The sequence below is a fragment of the Heptranchias perlo genome, chromosome 37 (genome assembly GCF_035084215.1).
Source record: "Heptranchias perlo isolate sHepPer1 chromosome 37, sHepPer1.hap1, whole genome shotgun sequence".
NCBI lineage: Eukaryota > Metazoa > Chordata > Chondrichthyes > Hexanchiformes > Hexanchidae > Heptranchias > Heptranchias perlo.
Window position 1 is genome coordinate 14,962,942 of NC_090361.1, and position 23,716 is coordinate 14,986,657.

The following is a 23,716-nucleotide window of genomic DNA, read 5'->3' on the forward strand; positions in this document are numbered from 1 at the left end:
CAAAGGGTAGTATAAATTTGGAACTGATCTGATCGAGGTGTTTAAGTTGATAAAGGGATTTGATAGGATAGATACAGAGAAACTATTTTCTCTAGTGGGGGATTCCAGAACAAGGGGACATAATCTTAAAATTAGAGCTAGGCTGTTTAGGAGTGAAATCAGGAAGCACTTTTTCATAAGAAATAGGAGCAGGTGTAGGCCATACGGCCCCTCGAGCCTGCTCCGCCATTCAATCATGGCTGATCTTCGACCTCAGCTCCACTTTCCCTCCCATTCCCCATAATCCCTTAATTCCCCTAGAGTCCAAAAATCTATCTATCTCAGTCTTGAATATACTCAATAACTGAGCGTCCACAGCCCTTTGGGGTAGAGAATTCCAAAGATGCACAACCCTCTAAGTGGGTAGTGGAAATCTGGAACTCGCTCCCCTAAAAGGCTGCAGACAATTGGGAGCTTTCAAAACTGAGATCGATAGATTTTTGTTGGGTAAGGGTATTGAGGGATATGGAACCAAGATTTAAGATACAGATCAACTGTGACCTAGTGAATGGCCTCCTGTTCCCACCTAATCCCCATCACACAGTAACATTAGGAACGGCTTTTCTTCGGTTGGTGCAGTGTGAGCCAACTCTGTTTGCTCCGTTTTGCAGAGGGGAAGTCACTAAGGGACGAGGACATCTTGCAGAACCTCCCTGTTGGTACCACAGCCACCCTTTACTTCAGAGATCTCGGTGCTCAGATCGGGTGGGTCACGGTGAGTTTTTAATAACTTCAGGGCTTCAATCACAAATGAAATCTTTTGCTATGGGTCCTTGTACACTCTCTGCTGTGATGTGGAGGCGTCCGGCTTGTAAGTTTCAAGGGTGCCATTGCTGCTTCATGCAGTGCATTCTGGGAAGAATGATCTCATAGCCAGCGTGTAATTTACAGCTGTGCTTTATTTAAAAAATACACGAGATAATTTGGACTCCTAAATCCTTGTCCTTTTGTAAAAAGGACTTGTATTTATATCGTGCTTTACACGACCTCAGGACGTTCCAAAGCGCTTTACAGTTAATTAAGTATTTTTGAAGTGTAGTCACTGTTGTAATGTAAGAAACACAGCAGCCAATTTGCACATAGCAAGATCCCACAAACAGCAGTGTGATAATGACCAGATAATATGTTTGTGATGTTGGTTAGCCAGGACATCGGGGAGAACTCCCCTGCTGTTCTTCGAATAATGCTGTGGGATCTTTTGCGTCCACCTGAGGGGGCAGGCGGGGCCTCAGTTTAACATCTCATCCGAAGTACGCCACCTCATACAATGCAGCATTCCCTCTGTACCACACTGAGAGTGTCGGCCTAAATTCCAGAGTGGGACTTGAACCCACAACCTTCTGACTCACGGACAACATTGCTACCACTGATCCATGGCTGACACCTAATGTGTACTTACAAACCAAATCCCTGGGAGCGTTCTTGACTGCACATGGTGTTGGGCAATTTTTAAGTTTTAACATTGCAAATTTCCTATCAACGGCCACTTCTATAGCTTAGCGTGTAATTTATAGTCATTTGACATTACTGGAGACTGAGTGAACTTCTATTTAAAAAAAAATACAATATAATCCCCACTTGTCAGCTTGGCTCTGTTGGTAGCACTCATACCTTGGAATCAGAAAGTTGTGGGTTCAAGTCGCACTCCAGGAGTGGAACATATAATCCAGGCTGACATCCCGGTGGGAGTCCATCATTGTTGGCAGGGCCTGTGTACTTGGGCTTTAATTAGCAAGGGTACCTGTCAAATTCAGGCTGGTCCTTTGGTTAGCTCAAAACAGCTACTCCGAGACGATCCATCTGACTTTTGGTGGAATCGTACAGCATAGAAGGAGGCCATAAGGCCCATCGTGCCTGTGCCGGCTCTTTGAAAGATCTATCCAATTAGTCCCACTTCTCTGCTCTTTCCCCATAGCCCTGCAAATGTTTCCTTTTCAAGTATATTTCCAATCTCTTTGAAAGTTACAGTTGAATCTGCTTCCACCACTCTATCGGTAGGGGTTGCTTTCAGCTTTTTTAAAAGAACAAACCTGCATTTATAAAATGTGCATCATCGCGTCCCTCAAACAAACCAAACATTCAGTGAATTACTTTGATGTGTACTAACTTTTATATAGGTGGACAGAGCAGTCAATTTTCACCAAGATCTCACGAACACCTGGTCAGTAGTTTAGCCTCTACAAAAATGGGCTACTATTGTGACACCGTGTCTCTTCCATATTGGCAGATGTAACGGTCATCCTATATTCTCTCCAGTAAAGAACTTACCATGATTGGGGTTAATTGTGCGTGTTGGAGTTCAGTAACTCAGAATAGCAGAGAGTAAAAGATGCAGGTTTTAGTTCATGAGGTGGGTCCACATACAAAATCCATCATCAAGCAGTTTGTACAAGAAAAAGATGTTTGTACAATAAGGTTGAACCATTAACAGTGGTGTCCTTCAGAGCAGACATTAAACCAAGGTCCCATCTCCCCGTTTAGGTGGACATTAAAGATCCCACGAAACTATTCAAAAGACAGGGAGCTTTCACAGTGTCCTGGAGCACATTCTTCCCCCAACCAATACCACCGGGGGGGGGGGGAAAAAAATTAACTGAACATTCATCTCGGCGCTGTGTGAAATGGCTGCCACTTTTGCCGAGGGTCTCGATACTTCAAAGTACGTCATTGCACGTTACATGCTTTGAAACGTTTAGGAGAGATTACGATAAGGTGCTGTATAAATGCAAGACTTTCTTTGGTACTGTATGGTCTCAGCCGTGGCTTATGGGAGCAACGTCGCCTTTGAATCATAATGTTGTGGGTTCAAGTCCCACTCTGGAATCTAGGCTTACATCCAGTGCAGTACTCGGGGAGTGCTATACTTTTGGAGGTGCTGTTGTTCATTTGAGATGTTAAACCGAGGCCTGTTCTGCTTTCTGAATATAAAAGATCCCATGGCACTATTTCGAAGAGGAGCAGAGGAGTTCTCCCCGGTGTCTTGGCCAATATTTATCCCTCAACTACCATCCGTAAAGCAAATTATCTGGTTATTTATCTCATTGCAGTTTATGGGATCTTGCTGTGTGCAAATTGGCTGCTGCATTTCCTACATTTTTGTTTTATTTGTTCATGGGATGTGGGTGTTGCTGGCGAGGCCGGCATTTATTGCCCATCCCTAATTGCCCTTGAGAAGGTGGTGGTGAGCCGCCTTCTTGAACCGCTGTAGTCCGTGTGGTAACGGTTCTCCCGCAGTGCTACACTTCAAAAGTAATTCATTGGCTGTAAAGTGCTTTGGGATGTCCTGAGATTATGAAAGGTGCTGCATAAATACAAGTCTGTCCTCCTTTATAATTGAATTTTGAAGTGACCTAAACATAACAAGAATCCTTGGGATGTTCCATCGATGTGTGTGCCAGCTTTTCTTTGGTGTGATGTTTCTGGCCTTGTGCAAAATACGCCTTTCTCTGTGGGTGAAGGGAGCAGTTGCCATAACTGCATTGGAATGATTGCAGGTACGAGTGAGGATCTGAATTTGTCAGTATTTGGTTGAAAAAAATAAGTCGGTGCTTTACTCGTGAATGCATTTGTACCCAACTTGTGTGTGTGGGTGGGGTGTGTGGCATTGATATTAGTACAGCGTTTTTATGAAAACTAATTTCCACCACTGTGTTTAGTGTTTATTGTAACAATACGTCGTACTGCGGGTCTCCACTTTCCCCCTCCTATTTTTAATGGAACAGGGAATTGTGATGAATTCTCCCTGCCCAGCTGGAGAGTCCAGAGAAATTTTAGATTTCATGCTTGTTCCCAAAACCTCCCGCAGTCTGATTCGCACTTGAAATGAGGGCCATTCCGTGGCTTCTGTTATCCACATCAGTCCTACCCGCTGATCGGACTGAAACATGGCTGAAGTATGACTGGCTGTGGTGACTGGAAGTTTATTGAGGTCGCAACCAATGAATGAGTTGCCCCAGTGTCATCAGCTAAAAAAAACAAATAAATGTGACTCTTTTTTAAAAGGGCTCAACTAATATATAAAAAACTTAACCTTTAAAGGAAACTAATCAAACTAAATAATAACATGGTTCTGGACATTCACCAAACACTAGTCCCTCGCGGTGCCCACCGGTTGTGGAAGGCCCCAAGCGGATACCGTACGCTCCCTGGGTAGGACTACCCGGGCACGGACAAAACCGCGGAAGAGAGGCGGGCAGCCAGAGTGACCCACTCACCCCCACGGGCCGTGTCCAGCCCTGGCCCTTTAGATGGCCACCTTGGCCAAGCCCAGCAGGAGCAGACCCATGAGGAGGTCCCCCAACTCTCCGCTCCCCCAACTCCACACCAAGTGGTCAAAGATCAGAGAGTGGGACTGAAGAGGAGCCAGAAATTGAGGAGCAGCCCCTTCAAATAGTGAAACTGCTATCAGTTACCGGGGCTCCAAAAGTTAGGTTTTGAGGAGCAATTACATAAACTAGGTTTGTATTCCCTGGAATATGGAAGGTTAAGGGGTGAATTGTTTGAGGTTTTCAGGATTTTGAAAGGAATTGTTTTGGTAGATAGTTTTTCAGCTGGTGGGGGGAGTCTAGGACAAGGGGACATAACCTTAAAATCAGAGCCAAGCCATTCAGGAGAGAAGTTAGGAAAAACTTCTTCACTCACAGGGTGGTAGAAGTGTGGAACACTCTCCCACAAAAAGCAGTAGATGCTAGCTCAATTAATAATAAATCTGAGATTGATAGATTTTTGCTAGCCAAGGGTGTTAAGTGCTGTAACATACTATGATACTATAGCAGGGCAGTGGGACAGCTCTTTCAAAGAGCCGGCATAGGCACGATGGGCTGAATGGCCTCCTCTGTGCTGTAACAAACTATTATGCCGCTATGATATTAAGGGATATGGAGCCAAGGCGGGTAAATGGAGTTAGAATACAGATCAGCCATGATCTCATTGAATGGCGGATCAGGCTCGAGGGGCTGAATGGTGGTCTCCTGTTGTTCCTGAGCAGAGTGTGACGTGCTCTGTTGTTTTTCCCTAGGTGTTTCTCACTGAATATGCTGGGCCTCTGATGATATACCTGCTGTTCTATTTCCGGCTGCCCTTTATCTACAGCGCTAAATATGCTTTCACCTCGAGTCCGCACTCAGTCGTGCAGTAAGTTGAATGTCGTCCGATAATCGGACATAATCTTTTATTATCAGTCCATGTTTAAACATTGAAAACCCACACAAGTTCATGAAGGCGGCTCACCACCCCCTTCTCAAGGGGAACTAGGGGTGGGCAGTAAATGCCGGCATTTAAAAGCTGAGGGGCTCGCTAGGCCACTTCAGAGGGCAGTTAAGAGTCGACCATGTTAGAATGGGTCTGGAGTCACATAGACCCAGACCGGGTAAGGACGGCAGGTTTCCTTCCCTAAAGGACATTAGTGAACCAGTTGGGTTTTTACAACAATCTGACATCATGGTCATTTTTACTGACGTCAGCTTTTTACTTCCAGATTTTTTTTAAAAGTTCACAGGTAATTAACAGGCACAGTTACATTGCCCTACCTCAAACTGGCAGTGATGGGCACTGGAGAGCAGAGCCTGCGCATAATTTGTGTTGGGGGGGGTGGGGGGAGAATTAGAATGGGGGGAAAATGCTTTAAAATAAGAGGGGTTGCTTCTTGCAGTTAATAAAGGGGGTTTAATTCTGGGTTAGTTTTGTGGCATTAGTGAGGGGAGGGGTAGAATGTAGGAAACCTGGTTGGAGCACTGCACTTAGACATTGTAGGGTTGAATGTTCCTCATTAATGCACTTGCCAAAGTTGGTTGTGTTTTCATTTAATGCAGTCAGTAATCCAACAAGGTGGCAGCCATATTAAACAGTGCTCTACCAGATTGCAGTGCTGGGTGGTGAGGTTCTGCTGTTTGTGGTTAACCCTACTCTCCCCCTCTTCCCCACTCTGCAGCCTGGCCTGTATTTGCCACTCCTTCCACTATGTCAAGAGGCTGCTGGAGACGCTGTTTGTGCACCGGTTTTCCCACGGCACCATGCCCTTTCGAAACATCTTCAAGGTAAAAATGATCTTGTTATGCTTGCCATGTTATGGGTATCTATGGAGTACGTCTGTCTGATTAGAGCTCTTAACCTGCCTGGGTCTGTTGTAGACTAGCCCCACAGCTACAGTACTTAGAGTTTAGTACATAAGAACAGGAGGAGGCCATTCAGCCCCTCGAGTCTGTTCTGCCATTCAATTATATCATGGCTGATCTGTACCTCAAACCCCATTCATCACGTCCCTCAGTCCCCATACCTAATAAAAGTCTATCGATCAGTCTTGAAAATTTCAATTGATCAACAGCCTTTTTGGGGGAGAGTGTTCCAGATTTCCACTCCCCTTTGTGTGAAGAAGTGCTTCCTGACATCACCCCTGAACGGCCTAGCTCTAATTTTAAGATTATGCCCGGTTGTTCTAGACTCCCTCACCAGAGGAAATAGTTTCTCTCTACCTACCCTAATCATCTTAAACACCTCAATTAGATCACCCCTAAATCTTCTATACTCGGGAGTACAAGCCTAGTCTGTGCAACCTGTCCTCATAATTTAACCCTCTGAGCTCAGGGGAACATCACTGCCTGTAGCTACAGAAACTACATTTTTGGGGCAGGCGGTAACTTTAACCAGTGCCTGTGACATCTCAACAAAAGCGGATTCTGCGTTGCTCCGGTGCTGGGAGGTAGAGACTGGTTCAGGTTTGTGGTTCTATGCTGAATTTGATCTGCCCCCTCAGTACATCCTCCAGGTGAGATTGCGTTACTTGCAAAATACCTGCCGCGATGCAATCAGCCAGAACAGAACCGTGCAAGGCCTCAAATCACCAACAGTGATGGACAGGAAAAGACCCTCTGGTCCATCCAGCCTGTCCCCCACACGTGATACCTTGTGTATCACAGTATACAGTCCCCACCCCATACCACACCATGTGATCTCCTGGGAGAGGCAAGAAACCCAAGGCCAATTTGGGGGGGGAAATTGTAAGAGGTGATTTCTGCCCCAGCCAGAAATGGGTCCGGTTCTTGCTTGAAGGAATAAATTGCTCATTTCACCAGCTCAGTTTTAAATCTATTTACCTGGGAGCTGGTTACGAGTTTGTTTTAAATAATTGCAACAGGAGGCATCTCCTTTTAAATGTTTTAATATTCACCCCCCTCTCAGTCTCATGTTGGTGTACGGCGCTGACAGCTCTCCAATACCCGACCCTGTTGGCTGCTGTTCATGTGTCAGCTTAGGCAGGCACGGACAGGCTGTTCTACTGTAGAGGGCATCATGGCCAAGCCTGAGGCTGCCCTCTCCCTAAGGTCCACACGCGTGAAGCTTCCAGCAGAGGCCTTTGAATAGCAATTAGAAGCAGAAACACTCGGTAACTGTCTTGTTTCTTTGCCTCCCCTTCCCTTGGGCTGACCCGTGTCGGCTAATGACCATCTTGAACAGGAGAAAACCTACTGTCTCCGCCCCCCACAACACCCAAAAAGCCTTCAACAATACCCCCATCGCTGAGGTCACCCTCATCGCCATCTTGGGGGGGGGGGGGGGGTGGGGGTGGGGTTGTCACCTTTTGGCCAGAGGCTTGACTGGATCAGCCACATCAACACCATGGCAACAAGTGCTTGTTACTGTCTGACAAGTGATTCACCTCCTGATCCCTCAAAGCCTCTCCACCATCTACAAGGCTCAAGTCAGGAGTGTGATGGAATACTCTCCACTCACCCGGATGGTGCAGCCGCAACAGCACTCAGGAAGCTCGACATCACCGAAGCCAGAGCCGTTCATTTGATCAGTGCCCCCGCCACTGGACTTGATATTCGCTCCCTCCACACACCCCCTGCCGGTGCACCATGGCTGCAGTGTGTACTATATATAGCTTGTACTGCAGGAACTTACCAAGGTTACTTCGACAGCACCTCCCAGCCTTGCGATCTCCACCACCGAGAAGGACAAGGGCAGCAGCCGCATGGGAACACCATCTCCAGGTCCCCGTCCAAATCACACACCATCCCGGCTTGAGCATATATCGCCGTTCCTTCATCATCACTGGATCACTATCATGGACCCTCAACACCATGGTGGGAGCACCATCACCACACGGACTGCAGCAGTTCAAGAAGAAGGCCCACCACCACCTTCTCAGGATTACTAGGGATGGGCAATAAATGCCGGCCTTGCCAGAATCGTCCACATTCCAAGAACAAAAATAAGTTGATGCACTGGAGGGTAGAGTGATCCTAGCTGGATGAGCCGGCAGTTTACCGGTGCTGTGTCGTTCTATCTGGTTGAGGTCTAGCAGTATCCTGGCACATACTGCATCTCAGTTCTAGGCTTGGGTAAGTGGCATGTACCCCAGGAGGGAAAGAAAGAAAGAAATATTGAATTGATCTGTGTCCTCATCCTGTCTGTCACTGCTTTGATCTCCCATTTTTGTTTAGAGTCTTGTTTAACCCTTGGTTTCCCTCCTCTTTTAGAATTGCACCTACTACTGGGGTTTTGCGGCCTGGCTGGCCTATCACATCAACCACCCGCTCTACACGCCTCCCGGTAAGTCACGCCTCACGTTAATGGACTATGAATTGAGGTGCCGGTATATAAGGTAAACCATCTGCCCTGCACTGAAACAACAACTTGAACTTATGTAGCACCTTTAACGTAGTAAAATGTCCCAAAGCACTTCACAGGAGCGATTATCAAACAAAAATTTGACACTGAGCTACATAAGGAGTTATTAGGACAGGTGACCAATAGCTTGGCTGGAGAGGTAGGTTTTAAGGAGTGTCTTAAAGGAGGAGAGAGAGGAACAGAGGTTTAGGGAATTCCAGAGCTTAGAGCCTAGGCATCTGAAGGCACGGCCACCAATGGTGGAGCGATTAAAATCAGGGATACGCATGAGGCCAGAGTTGGAGGAGGGTTGTAGGGCTGGAGGAGGTTACAGAGATAGGGAGGGGCGAGGCCATGGAGGGATTTGAAAACAAGGATGAGAATTTTAAAATCGAGGCGTTTCCGGATCTGGCACCAATGTAAGTCAGCGAGCACAGGGATGATGGGTGAACGGGACTTGCGAGTTAGGATACGGACAGCAGAGTTTTGGATGAGCTCAAGTTTACAGAGGGTGGAAGATGGGAGGCCGGCCAGGAGAGCATTGGAATAGTCAAGTCTAGAGGTAACAAAGGCATGGATGAGGGTTTCAGGAGCAGATGGGCTGAGGCAGGGGCGGAGACTGGTGATGTTACGGAGGTGGAAGTAGGCGGCCTTGGTGATGGAGCGGATATGTGGTCGGAAGCTCATCTCGGTCACGTAAGACACCAAGATTGTGAACAGTCTGGTTCAGTCTCAGACAGTGGCCAGGGAGAGGGATGGAGCTAGTGGCTAGGGAATGGAATTTGTGGTGGGGACAAAAGACGATGGCTTCAGTCCTTCCCAATATTTAGTTCAAGGAAATTTCTGCTCATCCACTACTGGTGTCGGACAAGCAGTGTGACAAATCGGAGACAGTGGAGGGGTCGAGAGAGGTGGTGGTGAGTTAGAGCAGGGTGTCGTCAGCGTGCTTGTGGATCCTGACTTTTTTGGATGATGTTGCCGGGGGGGCAGCATGTAGATGAGAAGTAGGAGGGGGCTAAGGATAGATCCTTGGGGGAATAGAGGTAACGGTGCAGGAGTGGGAAGAGAAGCCATTGCAGGTGATTCTCGGCTACAACTGGATAGATAAGAATGGAACCAGGCGAGCGCGGTTCCACCCAGCTGGAAGACGGAGGAGAGGCGTTGGAGGAGGATGGTGTGGTCAATGTGTCAAAGGCTGCAGACAGGTCGAGAAGGATGAGGAGGGATAGTTTACCATCGTCAGTCACATAGGATGTCATTTGTGACTTTAAGGGCTGTTTCAGTACTGTGACGGGCGGAAACCTGATTGGAGGGGTTCAGACATGGAGTTGCGAGAAAGCTGGGCGTGGATTTGGGAGGCGACAACACGTTGAAGGAATTTGGAGAGGAAAGGGAGGTTGGAGATGGGGCGGTAGTTTGCAAGGACAGATGGGTCAAGGGTGTTTTTTTTTTTGAGGTGGGTGATGACGGCAGATTTGAAGGGGAGGAGGACAGTTCCTGAGGAGAGGGAACCGATAACAATATCAGCTAACGTGGGGGCCAGGAAGGGAAGTTGGCTGGTCAGCAGATTAGTGGGAATAGGATTGAAGGAGCAGGAGGTGGGACTCAGCCTTAAGGGGTTCCCCATTTAAGACTGAGATGAGGAGAAATTTCTTCTGAGGTTGTGAACCTTTGGAATTCTTTGCCCCAGAGAGCGGTGGAGGCTGAGTCATTGAATACATTCAAGGCTGAGTTAGACAAATTTTTGATCAGCGAGGGAGTCTAAGGATATGGGGAAAAGGTGGGAAAGTGGAGTTGAGGTAAAAATCAGATCAGCCATGATCTCATTGAATGGCAGAGCAGGCTCAGTGGGCCAAATGGCCTACTCCTGCTCCTACCTCTTGTATGTTGAAAATGAGCTTAGAGAGGGTATGAGGGGAGATAGGCGAGAAACTAGAGAAAGAGGCACGTTCAGGGCTAGGGCAGGGAGAATCACTGCTCCACGTGCGACAATAGTGCAAGTCGTGCTACAGCTCGACCAAAAAAGATGGTTTACAAATGCTGGAAATTTAATTCATTGGGAAGGTCCAGTGGTTTAGTGAGTAAATGCACTGCCCTGGTGTGATACTGAAATGCACAGACCAGAGGCATCCATTGCTGAGGTCCATCCAGGACAAAGCAGTCTGCTCGATCAGTGCTCCTGCCACTGAACTTAGTATTTACTTCTCCTCCCCACCAGCTCACCGTGGCTGCAGTGCAGCAACTGACCCAAGATTTCTTCGACAGCACTCCCAGTCCCACACCTCTTCCACCGAGAAAGACCAGGGCAACAACGTCCTGGGAATGCCGTAACCTCCAAGTTGCACAGCAGCCTGACTTGGACATGTATCGCCATTCCTTCATCACTGGGTCAAAATCAACACCACCACCACTCCCTTCGCCCCACCATTGGCGGCCGTACCTTGAGCTGTCTAGGCTCTAAGATCTGGAATTCCCCCTCTCTCCTCAAAACCTACCTCTTTGACTGAGCTTTTAGTCATTTCCCCCCCCCCCCCCCCCCCCCATTATCTCCTCCTTGCTTGGTGTCAATTTTTGTCTGATTACACTCCTGTGAAGCGTCATGGCTGTTTCACTACGTTAAAGGTGCTATATAAATACAAGTTGTTGAGTGTCCAGTGATTGGGACCCTGAATCACTAAGGGAAAAGAATAGGATTGGTGAATGTATGAAAAGTAGCAGGGTTGAGCAAGCAAGCTATTTGAGATGGGAGGACACAGGTTCCAGTTGCTTTGGACTGTGTTGTGAATACCCGTCTCCAGATGTGATGGAGTGTATTAGACGAGCAACACCAGGTGAATCGTACCCCAGAGGTGTTCAGATCTTTAAAACTCTTGTCGTTGAGTCTTTATACTGGTGGAAATTATAATGGTGATTTATGCCTACAGGACAGTGTGCTTCATACAGTAAAGTTGTGAAGTGCTTTGGGGCATCCTGAGGAAGTGATGAGGTACTATGGAAAATGCAAGTGTTCCTCCAAGTTCTTTAGCTGACTGAGCTCCATGATGTTTGGCAGTCTTGACCTCCACCCCCCTGACTCCTGCATTGGAGGCTGCTGGTTCGGTTACTGTGTGCCTGCAATTCCACCTAAATTACTATTTATTCGTACTACATCTCTCCCCACCTTCAAAACCCAATTATTCTCCCCCCACCCCATCTCTTCACTCTGGCCTGTTCCTCCTTTTCCTGCTCTGCCCACCTCTCCCATTGTAAAGAGCTCTGTGACTTTGTTTCCGACGAGGAGTGCCACTTAGCGGCAAGTTTACGTATAGTGTCTGATTCAAACCGTGGTGATGGGATTTTATTTCACTGCAATACAGAGAGATAATCTAACCTGTACATATCTGGTGTACCATTTTTAATTTGGGTTGTGTGAATTTGCGTAGTATCCTAATACAAGCACTTATCCACACAGTCTGAGCAGTGAGACCAAACTCTATCGAATATATTAAAAATCTTGTGTCTGTGTGCACGTTGGGCAATTTTTTTTCTATTATAAATTCCTATGCCCTGATTTATAGTAGAAACTGCCTATGTAAACTTTGCATTCACACCCTTCTGCTTTCATCCTCTGCAGTCAGTCAGTGGGTAGGTCACCTGGAGAAAAAATGCTTGGAAGCCCAATTTTAGATGGGTCATTCCCAAGTAACCTCAGCAGTGACTGACTGACTGACTGTCAATCACTTAATTGTCTGTGGAGAGCACTGAGTGGGGGTGATAGCTGGTAGTGGTCCTGGTGTCACATCCCTGTCGACTTGAACGTGAGACTCCCACAAGTATTTTATTTTCCTTCTTCCCTGCACGAGTCTCAGTACAAGGCAGGTCCCTTTCTGTGTACCCCCCGGCATCTTCATGCTGCAGCTGGGTTAATGTTAGCTACTCGAAGAATCCTCTCCACACTTCTGTGGCCCCCAGCTGTTTGCAATGGGTAAAACCTCAGTTCCAGCTGTTTGCAATGGGTAAAACCTCAGTTCCAGCTGTTTGCAATGGGTAAAACCTCAGTTCCAGCTGTTTGCAATGGGTAAAACCTCAGTTCTAGCTGTTTGCAATGGGTAAAACCTCAGTTCCAGCTGTTTGCAATGGGTAAAACCTCAGTTCCAGCTGTTTGCAATGGGTAAAACCTCAGTTCCAGCTGTTTGCAATGGGTAAAACCTCAGTTCCAGCTGTTTGCAATGGGTAAAACCTCAGTTCCATTGGTTAGGCCACAGCTTTAGTACTGCGTACAGTTCTGGTCACCACATTACAGGAATGATGTGATTGCACTAGAGGGTGCAGAGGAGATTTACGAGGATGTTGCCAAGACTGAAGAATTTTGGCTGAGAAAAGATTGGATAGGCTGGGGTTGTTTTCTTTGGAACAAAGGAGGCTGAGGGGAGATTTAATTGAGGTATATAAAATTATGACGGGACTAGATAGAGTGGATAGGGAGGACCTATTTCCCTTAGCAGAGGGGTCAGTGACCAGGGGGCATAGATTTAAAGTAATTGGTAGAAGGATTAGAGGGGAGCTGAGGAGAAATGTTTTCACCCAGAGGGTGGTGGGGGTCTGGAACTCACTGCCTGAAAGGGTGGTTGAGGCAGAAACCCTCAACTCATTTAAAAAGTACTTGGATGTGCACTTGAAGTGCTGTAACCTACAGGGCTACGGGCCAAGTGCTGGAAAGTGGGATTAGGCTGGATAGCTCTTTTTCGGCCAGCACAGACAGGATTGGCTGAATGGCCTCCTTCTGTGCCGTAACTTTCTATGATTCGATGAATACCCTGGTTTGCTGTTTGTAATGGATAAAACCATGGTTCCAGCTATTTGTGGCCTCCCTCTAGTTATCGATCAACTTTCAGTTTGATGGGAAACGAGGTTCCTTTTTGAGGTCGCACTGGTCTCCCAGTTAATAATCTACTTTTTTTTTTTTCTGTTTCAGCTTATGGAGATAGACAAGTGAAAATGGCACTAGTCATATTCCTGGTGAGTTCCCCCTCTCCCAATATATGGAAACTGCAGTTTATTTTCACATTTTGTAAGTGAGTGTTAGGTTGTTTCGCTCTTAAGTTTGTATAGCCAGATCAACCAGTCATGTGAGTTTTACTTGATTTCTTTTAATTCTTGCCTCCTGTGTAAAATTACCAATAACTCTCTCAATCTGATACTAAACATTTAGTTTGCGAATTCTGTTTCGGAGATGGCTCAACATTGCACAGTACGTTTTATTCATGGACAGTAATGCTGACTGCACCTACACCTCCCTGTAATGGAGCAGAGTTCAAACGGGTAGCGAGGGACAATCTGGGGGAACTGTCCCAAGCCGCTGTTCCATGCCTCATAGTGGCTGGATTCAGAACAGGCCTTAGGAGCAGGTTCCCAAGGAGGGTGCCTGAGAGAGACTCAGGATTTTGAGGGGCGGGGCGGGTGGTGATGGTTTAACATTGTTTTTATTGCACCTGGGCTTCAGCGCTGTGGGTTCAATACTCGCGATACCGTCACTGACTGAAAGTAAAGGAGCGCAACCCTGGGTCATTCTCCCTCTGACGTCTAGGAAGTTCCGCTCACTATTTCTGAACGGCATAGCGAGAGTTCCAGGACACCGGCAGCCTGATGTGTTCCCGAACCATTCCTGCTAAAATGCGACACAGAGGAGGCTTCTGAAACTTAGAATTTACAGCACAGAAACAGGCCATTGGGCCCTACTGGTCCATGCCGGTGTTTATGCCCCGGCATAGACCATAACTCCACATGAGCCTCCTCCCACCCCTCTTCATCTAACCCTATCAGCATATCCTCCTAACAGCAGTTGCTGGTTTTGCATTGCCCCGCTGCGCTCTGGATGATGCCCCTTGACGTACTGTGAGGCAATCCGTGTCTGTTGGCGGCAGAGTTAACCGAACTCGCTGCGTCCAACCAACGAGCTCTCAGCAGCTCCAGCTTCGCCAGACCTTGCTGATCGTGTCTCCTCCTGATTCTTTCTTGCAGTTCTGCCAGATCGGAAACTTCTCGATCCACGTAGCACTAAGGAACCTCCGACCACCAGGTGAGACTGTACATGACATGCTGGCAAACCAGATAATTGTTAATACGGGTACAGTGGTGCAGTAGTTATGATACTGGACTAATAACCCAGAGAACGTGAGTTCAAATCCCACTGTGGCGGTATAAGAATTTGAATTCAGTAAAAGTGACCATGAAGCTGTCGGATTATTGTAAAAACCCAACTGGTTCACTAATGTCCTTTAGGGAAGGAAATCTGCTGTCCTTACCTGGTCTGGGCCTATATGTGACTCCAGTCCCACACCGACGTGGCCATCTCTCAACGGCCCTCTGAAGTGGCCTAGCGAGCCCCTCAGTTGTATCAAACTGCTACCAATGCAACGGTTTAAGAAGGTGGCCCACCACCACCCTCTCAGGGCAATTAGGGATTGGCAGATCTTTTTCTTGCAAATACAATTGAAGAATTATCTTGCATCAGTCCCCAGAATGGTCCATAACCCCTGCCACTCAAAAGGTCAGTCAGTATCACAGTTTACCATGTACACCATTTACTGCAATGTAGCCTACCCATGTACACTCTGATGCAATGTCACCTGCTCAGTGTACACTACATGTTGCTGTGTAGATTATCCTGTGTACACCTGATGCCATGTCGTTTCCCCCCCCCCCTCACCCCCCACAATATACTTTATCTTGTGTTATGACCAAGACAAATTTCAGTAAACTTTTAAAACCGTAATTATACATTTTTTTAAAAATTTGTGAAGCCTGGTTCAAAAGTTTCAAAACAAAAATAATCTTTTTTTCCCTTATCCTTTTTGATGGTTTTGTTGATTCAACACTTTTCCTCAATTTTAAAAAAGGCAACCTTCACCCTCCCCAGAGTAAAGAGCAGGGGGGACAGGAACATGGTGTTTTAGGGGATTTGATGCGGAAGCGATTTGCGAGCTGAATTGCTACTCTCGGCTTTGAGAGGTGCCCAGCAGAGAGCGGGCACATTTTCACCAGGTGGCGGGTCAGTCAGAGGTTGGGCTTTTTCCCAACACTTTTCATCTTTTGGGCTCAGTTTCCAAAAGCAGACCTGTTCTTCTCTGAATCGAAACCTGCAGCTTTTGTACTGGGCCCACAAATAAGTTACCCTTTTATTGTGATAATGGTCTCCAGAGTCCCCTCGTGCTTAGAACATAAGAAATAGGAGCAGGAGCAGGAGTGGGCCATACGGCCCCTTGAGCCTGCTCTGCCATTCAATAAGATCATGGCTGATCTTCTACCTCAACTCCACTTTCCTGCCCGATCCCCATATTCCTTGATTCCCTTAGAGTCCACAAATCTATCTATCTCTGCCTTGAACATATTCAATGATTCAGTATTCACAGCTCTCTGGGGTAGAGAATTCCAAAGATTCACAACCCTCTGAGTGAAGAAATTTCTCCTCATCTCAGTCTTAAATGGCCGACCCCTTATCCTGAAACTATGCCCCCCCCCCAAGTTCTAGACTCTCCAGCCAGGGGAAACAACCTCTCAGCATCTACCCTGTCAAGCCCCCTCAGAATCTTATATGTTTCAATGAGATCATAGAAAGGTTACAGCACAGAAGGAGGCCATTTGGCCCATCGAGTCTGTGCCAGATCTGTGCAAGAGCAATCCAGCTAGTCCCTCTCCCCCGCCCTCTCCCCGTAGCCCTGCAATTTTTTTTCCTTTCAAGTCCTTATCCAGTTCCCTTTTGAAGGCCACGATTGAATCTGCCTCCACCACCCCCTCAGGCAGTGCATTCCAGATCATAACCACTCGCTGTGTGAAAAAGTTTTTCCTCATGTCGCCTTTGGTTCTTTTGCCAATCATCTTAAATCTATGCCCTCTGGTTCTTGACCCTTCTGCCATTGGGAACAGTTTCTCTCTATCTATTCTGCCTAGACTCTTAATTATTTTAAATATCTCGTATCAAATCTCCTCTCAACCTTCTCTGTTCCAAGGAGAACAAACCCAGCTTCTCCAGTCTAGCCACATAACTAGAGTCCCTCATCCCAGAATCATTCTAGTGAATCTTTTCTGCACCCTCTCGAAGGCCTTCACATCTTTCCTAAAGTGCGGTGTCCAGAACTGGACACAATACTCCAGTTGTGGCCGAACCAGTGTTTTATAAAGGTTCGTCATGACCTCCTTGTTCAACGTCGAGATCACCTCTCAATCTTCTAAACTCCAGAGTATAGGCCCATTCTACTCCACCTCTCCTCACAGGACAACCCTCTCATTCCAGGAATTAATCTAGTGCTACATCCTCTTTCTCTGAAAAACCAACACAGACTAGCTAAAACTGCTTTTACTTACAATTAGAATAATATATATACAGATAGTACGACAAGCAAGGAACTGAAAATGTAATACTGTAAACTAATGATGGTAGAATTGATCCATGAGGTTAAAATGCCCTTTTTAGAATGTATTAAAGTTTGATCAATGACAGGACTCCAATAGTTTTTCAAGATACTAATTATGTGGATGAAGCAAATGACTAATCCAGAGTTCAGCATTGTAGATAAACGAAAGTTATTGAGGAAGTTTCCAGTAAATATCTTGGATCCAAGGCATCTGGAGACAGAGCTGTCCGTCATTCAACATAACGCAGCACACTATTATAGAATAACTGACCAGTGCGTGTTCACACGTACTCTGTTTACCCAGAACCGGTTAAGGTTTTCATCAAATACAATTTGCACTCGAGACAAAGCTACTGTGCGCTGACTAATATATAACAACTTGCATTTATATAGCGCAGTAATTAACATAGTGAAACGTCTTTGGACGTTTTACTAGCAGCGTAATCAGACAACAATTGACACTGAGCCACATTAGGACAGGTGACTAAAAGCTTGATCAAAGAGGTAGGTTTTAAGGAGAGTCTTAAGGAGGCGAGAGAGGAGGAGAGGTTTAGGGAGGGAATTCCAGAGCTTAGGGCCTAGGCAGCTGAAGGCACGGCCGCCAATGGTGCGCCGATGAAAATCGGGGATGCAAAAGAGGCCAGAGTTGGAGGAGCGCAGAGATCTCTGAGGGTTGTAGGGCTGGAGGAGGTTGCAGAGATAGAGAGGGGCGAGACCACGGAGGGATTTGAATACAAGGTCATACAGATCAAACAACCTGGTCTGTGTCTCTTGGACGACCAGTCGCATTTTGAAATTTGGTAGGAAAGCTGGCCTCCATCTTGGGCTATTTTTAAAACCTTGAAAGTGAAGCGGGCTCTCCCTGTTTCGATGGATGTAAATGCTACTGTCATCGCAGGGTGTTCCCTACACCATGGGTCAAGGTTGGTGGGTGAGATGGGAAGGAAATACCTGAGGAAAAGAGGGTTTTCCCCTCATTACGAAAAGGCAGTATTTCCTTGGGGGTGTGTGTGTGTGTGTACCCCTGTCACACTAAGCAAAGCTCCGTGTGCAGAATTTGGGGTCAACTTTGACCTGGCGGTTTGGTAACTCAATCTCCTGCTCTAATTTGTTTATAATTAATCCCTGGTACGGTCGAGTGTCAGAGTCTGATGCCGAGGATTCTAGAGCATTTAGCTTATCCAAACAGGCGGCTTATTCATTTCGAACAGGTGGCCTGTTGACAGCCCGTTAACAGCAGGCAGTGCTTGGGTGTTTGAGTAACCCTTCAGTGGCCATGCTGCTTGCTGAATGGCTACAAACCCTGCCCTTGAATATCGGCACGGGGAGGTTTTCTGTAAAATGACTTGCGCTAAATATTCTGGGACACTTGCTGTGTCAAATATAAATTCTACTTGCTGCACTGTCAGTGAGGTATACTGAACGAGCAAGTCTGTCGTCTGATCCCTGATCTCTGCTCGGGCAACTGACCTGATGGGTTAGCAACTTTTAGCCTCCCTCTGTCAGGGAGAGGAAAAATCAGGTGTGTGCATGCGTGTGACACATGCCATCCTATGTCACTGACAGTCGTGCACTATCCCTCCACGTCGTTCTCTACCTGTCTGCAGCCATTGACGTGGTTGACCACACCAATGCCGGCCCTCTCGTCCAGCTGGCTGGGACTGCACTCGCCTGGTTCCATTCTTATGTATCCAGCCGCAACCAGCGAATCACCTGCATTGACTTCTCTTCCCGCTCCTGCACCGTTACCTCCAGAGTCCCCCAAGGATCTATCCTTGGCCCCCTCCTATTTCTTATTTACATGCCGCCCCTCGGTGACATCATCCGAAAACTACGCTGAGAACACCCAGCTCTATCTCACCGCCCCCTCTCTCAAACCCTCCACTGTCTCTTGTCACTCTGCTTGTCAGACATCCAGTACTGGATGAGCAGAAATTTCCTCCAACTAAATATTGGGAAGACCAAAGTTATTGTTTTCGGTCCCCGCCACAAACTCTGCTCCCTAGCCACTCTGAGGCTGAATCAGACCGTTTGCAACCTTGGCGTCCTATTTGACCCTGAGATGAGCTTCTGACCACGTATCTGCTCCATCACCAAGACCACCTACTTCCACCTCCGTATCATCGTCCGTCTCCACCCCTGCCTCAGCTCGCCTGCTGCTGAAACCCTCATCCATGCCTTTGTTACATCCAGACTTCACTATTCCAATACTCTTCTGGCCGGCCTCCCACCTTCCAGCCTCCATAAACTTGAACTCATCCAGAACTCTGCTGCCCGTATCCTAACTCTCACCAAATCTCATTCACCCATCACCTTGCTGACCTATGTTGGCTCCCGGTCCGACAGCACCATGATTTTAAAATTCTCATCCTTGTTTTCAAATCCCTCCATGGCCTCGCCCCTGTCATTAAGTAGAATGAGGTTATGTTCTCTGGAGTTTAGAAGAACGAGAGGTGATCTCGTTGAAACATATAAGATTCTGAGAGGTTGTTTACCCTGGCTGGAGAGTCTAGACAGAGTCTCGGTCGGCCATTTAGGACTGAGATGAGGAATTTCTTCAATTAGAGGGCTGTAGATGCTCAGTCGTTGAGTATACTCAAGGCTGAGATTGATAGATTTTTGGACTCTAGGGGAATCAAGGGATATGTGGAATTTTTTTTATTATTCGTTCATGGGATGTGGGCGTCGCTGGCGAGGCCGGCATTTATTGCCCATCCCTAATTGCCCTTGAGAAGGTGGTGGTGAGCCGCCGCCTTGAACCGCTGCAGTCCGTGTGGTGAAGGTTCTCCCACAGTGCTGTTAGGAAGGGAGTTCCAGGATTTTGACCCAGCGATGATGAAGGAACGGCGATATATTTCCAAGTCGGGATGGTGTGTGACTTGGAGGGGAACGTGCAGGTGGTGTTGCTCCCATGTACCTGCTGCTCTTGGAATGGGTGGAAAAGTGGAGTTGAGGCTCCCACTTCCCACTCCCACTGACATGTTCTTCTACATAAATGCTGCTTCCTGTAGAGGAGATTGAGGCCAGAGAAAGTACTCGTTTTGTGCTTTGCTTTTAATCTCCTAGAAACCAGTTCCAGAGCTGCATTTGCCCGAGGAGGCAGAAAAAATACAATTTTCTTATGTCACCTCCTCCAGCCCTACAACCCTCCGAGATCTCTGCACTCCTGATTCCTGCTTCTTGCGCTCCACCATTGGCGGCGCGCTCTCTCACCTTAAAACCTGCCTCTTTGACCAAGCTTTTGGTCACCTGTCCTAATAACTCTTTGTGGCTCGTTGTCAGATAACGCTCCTGAAAAGCGCCTTGGGGCGTTTTACTACGTTAAATGTGGTCGTTGTTGAGATGAGGGGGGTTGCTGTACATCAGTGTCCTGTGATGGGGGAAATGGGCTCGGCAGTGACCATTCGCCTGTGCAGGACCACCCTTGGATTATCTTGGGGTGGGGAGCAGTCTATGAACGGCAAATTTTAAAAAAAAAGTAATTGTCTTTGAAGTTCTCATATCTCCAGGTAACGTCAAGGCCAGAGGATGATTCCTGTATTTCTTCTGTTCACTATTTTAATCCATTTATTTAAACCGGTTAACATTTCCCTTTTAAAATAGTGAACAATTTCTTTCAAATGCCTTGCAAGTTCCATGCGTTCGTATCACTTGGTGTAATTCCCTCCCTCCCTCCCCACAGTGCCCCAATGGTTCCCCCATTGAATGCACCATGGGCTACTGGTCCATACAAACCAGGAAGGCCCCAGTTTGCCGTGCCCAGTTGGTGCCATTAGTTGATATGTGAGCTGCTGGCTGCCCCAGGTTCGGGCAGTGTGCAGCCTCCTCCAAAGATCGTGGCCTGAACAGAACCTGCCCAGCCCTTGCAGCCAGATGTTACTGTGTTTGGTACTCAAACAGCTGGAGTATGAGGGGGCATAACTTGATCCCTGACCCTCAGACCGATCAGGAGTGAGCAGGCAGCTCTAGTGTTTTGCCCACCGGATGTGCTGGGCTGCTGAACACTATCACCAAGATACATGCAACACTCTGTCCATCTCTCGCCACAGTACCTCTCCCTTCCTTTGGAGCTTCTGTCTCTTTGTACGTTCACCCCCACCCCTCCATTTCTCACTCAGCACCCTCCTTTCCACTTCCCACCCCCACTGTAACACACTCTGACATGTTCGTCTACATAAATGCTGCTTCCTGTAGAGGAGATTGAGGCCAGAGAAAGTACTTGTTTTGTGCTTTGCTTTTAATCCTCTAGAAACCAGTTCCAGAGCTAATTTGCATAGAATTACGTAGAATGTGAAGCACAGAAACAGGCCATTTGGCCCAAGTGGTCGATGCTGGTATTTATGCTCCGCACGAGCCTCTTCTCACCCTATCAGCATACCCTGCTATTCCTTTCTCCCTCGTGCTTATCTAGCTTCCCCTTAAATGCATCAATGGTATTCACCTCAGCCACTCCTTGTGGTAGCAAGTTCCACATTCTCACTGCTCTTTGGGTAAAAATGTTTCTCTTGAATTCCTATATTGGATTTATTAGTGACTATCTTATATTGATGGCCGCTAGTTTTGGTCTCCCCCACAAGTGGAAACATCTTCTCCACGTCTACCCTATCAAACCCTTTCATAATCTTAAAGACCTCTCTCAGGTCACCTCTCAACCTTCTCTTTTTCTAGAGAAAAGGACCCCAGCCTGTTTAGTCTGTCTTAATCGTTATAACCTCTCAGTTCTGGTATCATCCTTGTGAATCTTTTTTGCACCTTCTCCAGTCCTTCTATATCCTTTTTGTAATATGGAGATCAGGGGTGCCTTGCTCTTAAACAAATATTAGTAACTTGATTTGTGACTGACCGAGCCCAGATCAGCTTGACTTGTGACACAAAGACGTGTAATGGAGCAACACGATTGTTATTATCAAATGCCATTGTGTCTTCACAATAGAAGTGAGCTGGGTGTTTGGGACTGTTCTGCTGCTGCAAGTGGTGCAGGTCTCACCGTTCCCCCCCCCCCCCCGGCCGTATCGGGCCCTCCATCGTCCTCTCTGCCCTCCCCCTGTATTGGGCTCTCTCTCTATCCTCCTCCATATTTGGAGCCCACTGTCATGAAACCAGTTAACTGGACACTTCAGTCAGGCAGCACATCTGCTCGTAGATTCCCCCACAGCCTCAGGAATGTCGAACCTTTGCCATCGCTATTTAAGTACATTGACTGCCATAGATGGTGCCGTCCCTGGTTAATGGAACAAGTCCGGCAGCTGGAAACCTCGGCTGGCAAAGCTGAACAGCTCTCCTCTTTCCCCACAACACTCATATATGCCAGCATGCTGAGAATTCCCAAATTAGTCCTCTCCACACTATCTCCCCACCCCCCCCACCGCCGTCCCCAAGTCACAGATGAGAGTAGGCCAAAGCTTGTCCCTCTAAGCTAACTTACCAGTTTGCCCAGTCAAAACTCATGCCTCCAGTACTTTAAAACCCTCCATCGGGTGTCCAGTTGCACTCAGTGTCTTCACTAAGTTACTTAGCCTGCCAGTTATTCCAGACTGAGCATCCTTTCTCAATAAAGAAATTGTTTATTTTATTTACATCCCCTTGTTGTACTACCCTGAAATAATCCAGGTTTATTTATCTATATATTATTTAATATTTTATATCTGTGAGGTTTCCCCTTTAACCGTCTCACTGTAGAGTTTGAGCTTTTCTGTTCTTCCCTCGTAGCTCGTCCCTGTTGTTCTATCTGCACTCCTCTATACTCCCAATGCACCCATATCCCTTTTGGAAGTGTGGTGATCAGACACTGCTCACAGTGAGATCTGCCCAGTGCATTATAAATCTTATTGGCTATTGGCTTTTATTTAATTGCTTCAGCATTTAAAATGTTACTATTTACTCAAGTCTGACTTGCTGTGATTATGTTCCATTCAATGCATTTGTCTGTATTCAACTTTGTTTGCCACTTGCCTGCCCTGTTGCATAACTTATCCACACCCACTTGCAATTATATCTGTAAAGTGCTCGGAGATGTCTCTGTAATAAGCACTCTAGAAGTGTAGGTGTTATAAGTCGTCTTGTAAATTTAACTGCATTCAATACGACTACTGCTGTTCCTATTTTTGTCGTCTGTTAATTTGACCAGTTTACAATCTGTTTCAGCATCCAAGTCTTTTTTTAGATTAGAAACAACAGACGTCAAAACACTGACCCTGTAGATATCCAATCAACACTTCCCTTCTCCTCCTCCCACCCCTCCACCCCCAGTCTGTCATTGTACCTCTCTCTCAGTTGGCATTATTTATTTTAAACCAACTTACTATCTAGCCCCGTGACCGACCCTGGATTCCTGTGGTTTATAGTTTTGAGAAGTCTTTCATGTGGAACTTATGTCAAACGTTTTCTGAAAATTGAATGAAGCGATATTTGAGGTAGTTCCACTATCTCGTATTTGTGGCCAGCAGTTTGTTTCTGACTCTCTGCTCCTGCGCTGCCCTGGGCCGGGTTACAGATCCACGGGTGTTGGCCGGCCCTCTACAGCCGCCCTCCTCCCCCACAGAGGCCTTTCTTCACGTGACAATAACTTGGCATCTCCACCATAGAGGGCCTCACCACTGACCCTGTTCTTGCCAGACGTTCACCCCCACGCGTTCCAGCAAGAGGCACTGGGCAGTGAGTGCTGACCTTTTTGT

General features: G+C 47.0%; 1 protein-coding gene across 1 annotated transcript in view; it reads left to right on the plus strand.

Annotated features, from left to right (window-relative positions):
* LOC137304532 (very-long-chain enoyl-CoA reductase) overlaps window positions 1–23,716 on the plus strand; it is a 60,154-nt gene that overhangs the window by 30,889 nt on the left and 5,549 nt on the right. The window contains exons 5-10 of the mRNA XM_067973168.1: window positions 651–754; window positions 5,057–5,172; window positions 5,969–6,074; window positions 8,520–8,592; window positions 13,604–13,647; window positions 14,650–14,707. Of these exons, the coding sequence (XP_067829269.1) occupies window positions 651–754; window positions 5,057–5,172; window positions 5,969–6,074; window positions 8,520–8,592; window positions 13,604–13,647; window positions 14,650–14,707 (501 nt within the window). The remainder of the gene's footprint in view (window positions 1–650; window positions 755–5,056; window positions 5,173–5,968; window positions 6,075–8,519; window positions 8,593–13,603; window positions 13,648–14,649; window positions 14,708–23,716) is intronic.